The sequence below is a fragment of the Austrofundulus limnaeus genome, unplaced genomic scaffold, assembly GCF_001266775.1.
Source record: "Austrofundulus limnaeus strain Quisiro unplaced genomic scaffold, Austrofundulus_limnaeus-1.0 Scaffold261, whole genome shotgun sequence".
Taxonomy (NCBI): Eukaryota; Metazoa; Chordata; class Actinopteri; order Cyprinodontiformes; family Rivulidae; genus Austrofundulus; species Austrofundulus limnaeus.
The window spans coordinates 317,441-325,257 of NW_013952663.1; the positions used below are offsets into that span (position 1 = coordinate 317,441).

At 35.0% G+C, this 7,817-nt stretch overlaps 1 protein-coding gene across 2 annotated transcripts in view; it reads left to right on the plus strand.

Annotated features, from left to right (window-relative positions):
• dlg4a (discs, large homolog 4a (Drosophila)) overlaps positions 1-7,817 on the plus strand; it is a 92,130-nt gene that overhangs the window by 15,092 nt on the left and 69,221 nt on the right. Inside the window, exon 1 of one of the 2 annotated variants that reach the window (XM_014020639.1) lies at positions 36-161. The exons of the other annotated variant lie outside the window; for it this stretch is intronic. Within the exon in view, the coding sequence (XP_013876093.1) occupies positions 120-161 (42 nt within the window). The 5' untranslated portion in view covers positions 36-119. Of the gene's footprint in view, positions 1-35; positions 162-7,817 lie in introns of those variants that run through there. 2 annotated transcript variants of the gene reach the window in all.

A 7,817-nucleotide genomic window follows, 5' to 3' on the forward strand; every position in this document is an offset into this window, starting at 1 on the left:
CTCTCTCTCTCTCTCTCTCTCTCTCTCTCTCTCTCTCTCTCTCTTTCTTCCTTTCTCCCCATCCCTCTCCTCCTTTACTGCGGGTGTCTGGGAGGCTGTTTTTCCTCTGTCTCTTGCTCATGAAGGGCCGCACTAAGCTCCCTTCTCTCTGCCCGTGTGTGGTAGGTAAAATCACCTCTGTGTTTGTGACGTTCTTCTCTTTCCATCTCTCTGTTGCTGCCTCTGTTTTGCATGTTAGCTCGCAGTCTGCGGGCTTGAGGGAGCTGTGGGTCTATGTTTGGGTGTACGGCATTGAACACGCTCGTCATCTGCTCCAGTGTCAGAAGATAAATCAGAATTTTTTTTTTCCGCTCTTCCTCGCTCGTAAAAAAGCTCTGTCTAGGTTTAACCATTCCCTTTATGTATTGCGTATGAATATGACCCGATTCATGTGCCTGTGCATCAGGGAGCACGTTCAGAAAATGCATAAAAACTAAAACTGTGGCAAGACTTGTTGATGAAATCATTCCAGCGTTCATATGTAAGTGTTTAAGCTATTTAAGGAGCGGTTTCGTCACATCCTACTTGGAAAAAATAATTCATATTCATCTGCATCTCCATCAACGGAACACAGCAAGGGTCAGATGTAGGAGGAAAAATGAGGTTGTGTCCCTCAGTTTAGTAAATTGCACGCACAAATTTGCAATACTATTAGTCTTTTATGTGCAGAAGATGTGTTTAGGTGTGCTTTCAGTGKGGAGCAGTCATCCACACTCGATGTGAAGCGATTTAGAGCCTGTCTATAAAATATGACGTCCAGCTATAATATTCAATAACATCGATATCCTGGTGGTAAAATCATCAGACGCACATTAAACACATGAGACTTTTATGTTTCATGTTAAAAAAAGATTGTTTGGATTTGTTTTAAGTGGGGTTCTGTGGAAAGGTTGTGAACAAATAATGTCTCACCTGTTGTAGATAGCTCTTTGAAAAACCTCAGTTTAAAAGAAAAGTTTCATTCTGGTGAAATGGTCGGAACAACAGCCGTTTTTTTTTTCTTAGTCGTGAGGGTAACTGCTGCTTAAAAAGAAAAGCTTTGCAAAACTAATAATTTCACATTATTTGGTTTTTGATTTAGATTTTTACAAGCACAAACAGCAGCAGCTAGCTGTAGCACTTCTGCTGCAGCTTGGGGCATTCTCAGCAACTTGCATTTATGTAAGATTAATGAAATTAATGGCAATTTAAAGACGTAAAAAACAACATTTGAGATTACAGCTGTAAGATGGCAGAATTCCATTTTAGCCGTGTCCTTCCTTGAACTAATTCGTCAATCCAACCAAATGAGGTCATTCATTGAGATGTAAAATAGTAATTCTTCAAAATGTTTTTACAGAACCCCACTTTAAAATATCTGAACAAGCTTTGTAATTCAATCAATTTGGTAAACTAAGAAAAAATGCATTTATATAAATATTGCAAAATTTTTTTGGTTTACTTTAAGTGCTGGCTCCACATGAAATTTCTCTAATTTGTTTTTGTTTTACCACAATTGGCACAAGCTGAGCTCCAAACCATCTATGATACAGTGGACATTAGGGAGAATAGAGAGATTCTCTACTCTCTAAAAGTGTTGACCATCATCACTAATAAGTGGTTCTGCTTCACCGTATTACAATAAAAGGCATAAGTTAAACAAAAGATTTTGCAGAAATTGAAAGAAAAGATATAAGCTTTCTGCTTGTCTTCTATGAGGTTCTATCATGATGAATTCATTAAACAGATAGAATTATGTATGTAAAATAAAAACCGAAAAATAAATTCAAGGGTTCTTCAGCCTTGATTAGATGGGATGACTTGATGAGACTTTATCGCGGTGGGCTTGATGCAGCTCCATATTCAGAAACCACTAAGTGTTTCATGTTTTAAAGTGTGTGTGTGTGTGTGTGTGTGTGTGTGTGTGTGTGTGTGTGTGTGTGTGTGTGTGTGGTTTTTGCAAGTAAAATTACAGGATTACCATGTAATTTCTGTTAATGTCATGATTAGAATTCAGACTACAGGAAACATTTTTAAGGTGCTGACTTTTTTTAATCCATCATAGCGTTGCATTATAAAAGAAAACAGTGATAGAAGTCCAAATTTTGTCTTTTGGTCACAATTTAAGAGTATTTMTGTCCACATCAGATGGTGTTTGTTGTGAATATTACATAGTTCATRTAAACAAACAAACAAATCATTRAAARTTCTAAAAGTAACTCTGGTTGTTCCATTTGCAGTAAGTACGATATGTTCGTCAGGTTTGTCAGATCCTGGACAACAACAGACTGAGTGACAGAACCAGGCAGGATGCATCAGAACTTATTTATATGATTCATAATGAACTGCAAACTTCAGACTAACTTAAAGATGGATAAACACATGAAGGACAGGTGACACGCAAAGTTAAGTGTGAGGAGAGAAAAAAAGATGAATTTATCCAAAAGAATCTAGCATTCCTTCAAAGAATGCACATGGCCCAGCATCTCATATACTAAAGTTGTAAAGTAGACATATGCTTTTTAATTWTTTTTTCACATTTAAATCCTTGGGATCTATAAGTACAGATTGTAATGTAAAGTGCCTTGAGTGTCCTGGATGGATAGAAATGCGCTACATAAGTACAGTCCATTTACCATTTACCATTTAACTACAATGCTTTGGTCTGAATTCCTACTTATTATAACTCCTCAAGCCCCTCTTTCACCACCTTTCTGAGGTGTGTCTCAGATTGGTTCCCCACCTCTCCCCATCCTCCTTTCCCCACAGAAGTCCATGTCCTTGTTTAGCAGTTCCACAGTAAATACTGTGACGTTACTGTTCAAAAAACAATATGTAATAGAGACAACTGAATGGATTGAAAAATATGACCCCAACAGAATATAAAGACATCTACACAGCACCCACAGACACTAAACTCAGCTTTTATGCACTCCTAGACACCAGGTACACAACACTTTATGATAACTACGCCTTATTTGGCCTTGATTAATCATTAATAAAGGATTACTTAACCTTGAAAACATCATTAATTAAGGATGTTTCAGACTTAATAAGCTATGAATTAACACATGTATTAATGTTTTACCTATAAAGGCTAATTACTTCTAAAACCAACATACTCATTGTTTACTCATGCTTAATAACTCATGAGTTAACTATTCCATATACTGTATACATACAGTATATATATGCAAATGCTCATGTAAACATATTTCACACTATGTTTTAGATATGCATTATTGGTTAGATCATGTTTGAATTGACTATCTGCTAACCCTGCAGTGCATCAGTAATTAAGGCAGGTGTTAGTAGTTAGCTGTCTTTTTGTGAACCCTACTAAAGTGAAAACTATTTATGTTTATTTAAGTATCAGTCACCATTTAGTTACCAGCTTGAACTTTTCTGTTCTCTGATGTAGAAAGACTGTATTACTTACAGTCATTACATCTATTCATCCAATCACTATATAAGGGTCTGTAGTGCAGATAGTTTTCTCTCATCGTTCTGATTTTCTCTTTATCTTATCTAATTTGGAAGGATTGCTGAGGTCAATTAGCATAGAGGTATTTGAGCTCAGAAACAATTATTGGAAATGTGTATGTGTATTACAAAGTTATTTCTACATCCTGTTGTGGGGGAACTTTCTAGCTGCACTGCCCTAATGAATGTACTCTAAGACAGGAAAGGAAGACTTTGGTTTTAAAAGTAGTCCAGTTATGCTGGGCAGCACTGAGCTGAGCCAGAAACCCTGCTAACRGTGTTGGAAGCTAATGTCAGTTGATGCAACCAATGTGCAAACCTGCACCACTGTCACTGTTGGTCTTTACAAGTAGTGGACATCAAATCAGGTAAATTAGACACAACAGAGTTTATATAACACTGTGACATCAAGAAGAGCATCTTGACCAAAGCAGCAACAAGACAAGCAGTGAAATGTGACCTGACTTTAGGTTTGTGTTTGAGGGAAAAACCACACCCAAACACGTAATTGGGATCAAAACACCATGTTTGARGCTTTTTGAGGTTTCCTGATTGATTAGCATCAATCATTCATAGATTGGATGTGATTTCTTTAACCACAAACATATTAAGCATTTTATAGCTCAGCTCACAGTTTGTCCTCTTATTCACGGGACATGTTGCAAAGAACTAGAAAGTCTTCGTTCGATGTGGATTTAGGCAGCCTGAACATGTAGCTGAGAGTCTGCAGGCCTTATTTTTGATTTAATATCTGAAATACCATGCCCTTCACCAGTATCATTCTGCTGGTATTATTTCTACAGAGGCAATTTGACTCAAATTTAAAAAAGGAAAAGCAGCCAGCAAGACTCTTATGACAGCTGTGTCTGATCAAGGCCATAAAACTAACGCAAGTGTTGTTGCTTTACTAGTTCATCTGTAAGCAGAATGAAAACCATTAGCTTCATAATGCTACACTCACAACGCACTGTAAATGTTTCAGACATGCACGGGTCGAGGGGACTGATCTCAGCTGGGCTGAAGGTTCACCTGTTATTGATGAAAAATTCGAGAAATACTGCATGTAAAATACTTGTCAAGGACAGGCCGATACTTGATTGAGGTAAAAGACAAAAATGCACTAATACTGTGGAAAACATATGTTAGTAATGTACGGTGTCATAATCAAGCACTTAGAGCGGGTTGTGAGTGAACCATGAAATGTGTGCTTGGCAGCCAGGACCACTGTCGTTCTCTAATTAGTAGCAACAAACTGATCATTCTTATCTTTTTGATAGTTGTTAGGTCCTAAGATTGTACTGCAAAGTGACAATAAGATACCTGAGATATTTCTGCTATTTTGGTTAAAGTTATTTTATTGCCATGTAAGATTTTAAAATGCCTGTGACATGCATTTTATTCAAAAACAAAACATTTAAGAAAGCATCTTAATATATAAGAAACGTGGTATAATGTACTTAATTTTATCCATTTTGTCACATAACTGGCACATTTTCTTTTTCTTTATGGCTCAGCCAAGACAAAACAGGAAGTGACATCAAAGGGGAACTTTGGTCTTTGCTTACTGTAACAATATTTTTTATTTATTAATTATTTTTTTAACTCTGACTCTTCATGACTCTGACAGTGGCTCAAAATAATATGAAGAAACATCAGATTTTTATCTACATTTTGTGTTGTTAGGTATTGTAGCAATGCTCTGTTCACAAGCAGACATTCCCCTTTGACATCACTTCCTGTTACTTCATTTGTGAATATCTCAACAACTGTTCATCTCAGCATCGTGAATTTGTTTGCAGTATGTTTTCAATGTTATCATATATATACATATATATATATATATATATATATACATAATCACCAATTCCTTAATGTTTTTTATGCCATCATTCTGTTTTGCACCAGCTTTAGCATCCGTAACATCCCAATTTAAACATTTGCCTTTTTAAATACACTATAATAGGCTCTATTTTAAAATAGCATTATGTTTCAAAGTAAGATTTTAAGCATTGTATGTGCATTTGAAAGGTTTTCAAATTCAAAAGGGACAAAAATGATTAAATTATTAATTTGAAATAATACTATTTTCCTTCAAAATGTGTTTCTTGTCCTGTTTATTGCAGCTACTGTATAACCTATATTGTATGAAACTTTGCTTACTACACTGGGCAATTACAACAATCTGGTTATTGTGGAGGATTATCAAGTCATTGCAAGGCAGGCAGCACTCCAAAGGTGCTGAATGAGAATGCTTCTGTTTATTATTGGAATAAAAAATAAATGCTTGGTCCCTAAATTTTAAGTGTGAATTCAACGGAAGGACCAGAAATTTGAATCTAACACATTTCTTATTTGGCTGCCAAGGGTGCCAAGTATAAAATAAAATGTCAATAACTACCCTTAACACATTTTCATTATTTAGCTCACTTTTTGAGTGTAAAATCTTAGTTAAAAATTTCCACAACATTTCATTGTTATTTAGCTCAGAGTTTTCACATTTTGCTAATTTTCACAAAATGAATTTAAACGCAAAATAATAAGTGTAAATATTAAATCCAAAATCTAAATGAGTAATCCTAAATGCAAAAGTTAAATCTTAAATGTTGACATTTACATTTAAGTATTTCTGAACGTAAAGCAGCCTTTGTTGTTAGTGATCGACTCTTGAWATGTCATCATAATCCTGGAACAAAAGCAACCGCTAACACTTCCTAATGCTGCTAACGCTTCCCTAAAAGACATCAAATTTGCAACAAGCTGCATTTAAAACTGTCGGACCACAGGTACCAACCATATTGTTTTTTTCAAAGAACAAATTTTGATTTGAAAATTTAAATGCAATTTTCAGTAGTGTTAGCAGGATTAGCCTTTCCTTTTGTCACAGAATGATGATGTCATAAAATAGCAGCGCACCACAACAGGAAAAGCTGTGCTCCATTCTAAAATTCTTAATTGTTAGCTTTATCATTTTGCTGCAACACTTAGGATTTACCCTTTACAAAACATTTCGGCATAACATTTAACATACAGTAAAAATAGCAAATGTAAAAACAGTGAGCTAAATAATATTAAAATGTTATTGGATTTTTAACAACTTAGAAAGTGAGCTAAATAAAGAAAATGTGTCACTGAAATTTTAACATTTTATTATGCACTCATTTGGCACCCCATATTCAGTAAGTTGGACATCGGACATAAATGTTTATAACCATCATCACAGAAYATATAACAAACACTAAAGCCTGTTATTGCTGTAATATTTTTTTTACCTGCCACTAAAGGTTAAAGCAATGTTACATTTGTGGATGCGTGTTTGTTTGCCTGTTTGTTAGCTAAATATGTTTTAATGCATTGGATGGATTTCAGTGAAAAATACATGTTCTCTTTTGGAGTCTTCATAATTCAAAATGGCCACCATTGCTAACTGACCTCTGCCAACACAACAATAGTTGTAACTCTGAACTACATTTAGTTTTGTAGAAGTAGTAAGTCATTTCTAACCTGTACTCTGAGCTCTAACAGATCTCAAAAGATCTCACCGTATCATATGAAAATGTGCACAGATTTGTGTAAAGTAAGATATGCATTCCTTCAAGGAATGTTTAGCCAGTAATTATGTCTTAGATCAATGCATATTCTGCCCTTAACTTTCAAAGTTCATTCAGAGAGAAAATAACTGAGAGGTCTGAGCTGCAGTGCTTTGTGTGAATCTGTGACACATCTCTGATAACTGTGAGATCAGAAGTCGGTCCTTTAAGTTTAGCGTTTAGCTCCATTGAACAGAGTCGACTGGAGAAGAAAGCAACGTTGACATCAAAATAAAATAAATAAATAAATAAATAAACTGGCTATTATTTTTGCTAGATACACTGTTTATGCATGGATAAAGTTGCCAAAATCCAACAGAGCAAATGTCAAATCTAATTATGGATTTGCACCGAAAATGAAACGAGTTCGAACGAAGTTGCGGTCTGCCAGAATAGCACAGGGAGAGAGCTGTGAAGCAGCATGTTGCTCGAGATACTGAGACAGAACTTGGCAACGTTATGGAAACTGCATAAAAAAGGCAAAGCAAACACTGGTACATACAAGCCAGATTAGTTAATTTAGTTTTAGCATGATGTAGCTTTGTTAATTTCATATATAAGCAATGAAGAAAGGAATAAAAGCAAGCTGTGTGGCATTTCAAAGAGCTCTTTATTTCAAAAATGTTAATTATGTTTGCTAGAAAACTACTTTTTTACAAGATAAGAAAACGTTTTTAAGATTATTTTACTTTGTTTTATTTTATTTTATTTTTTATTTTATTTTATTTT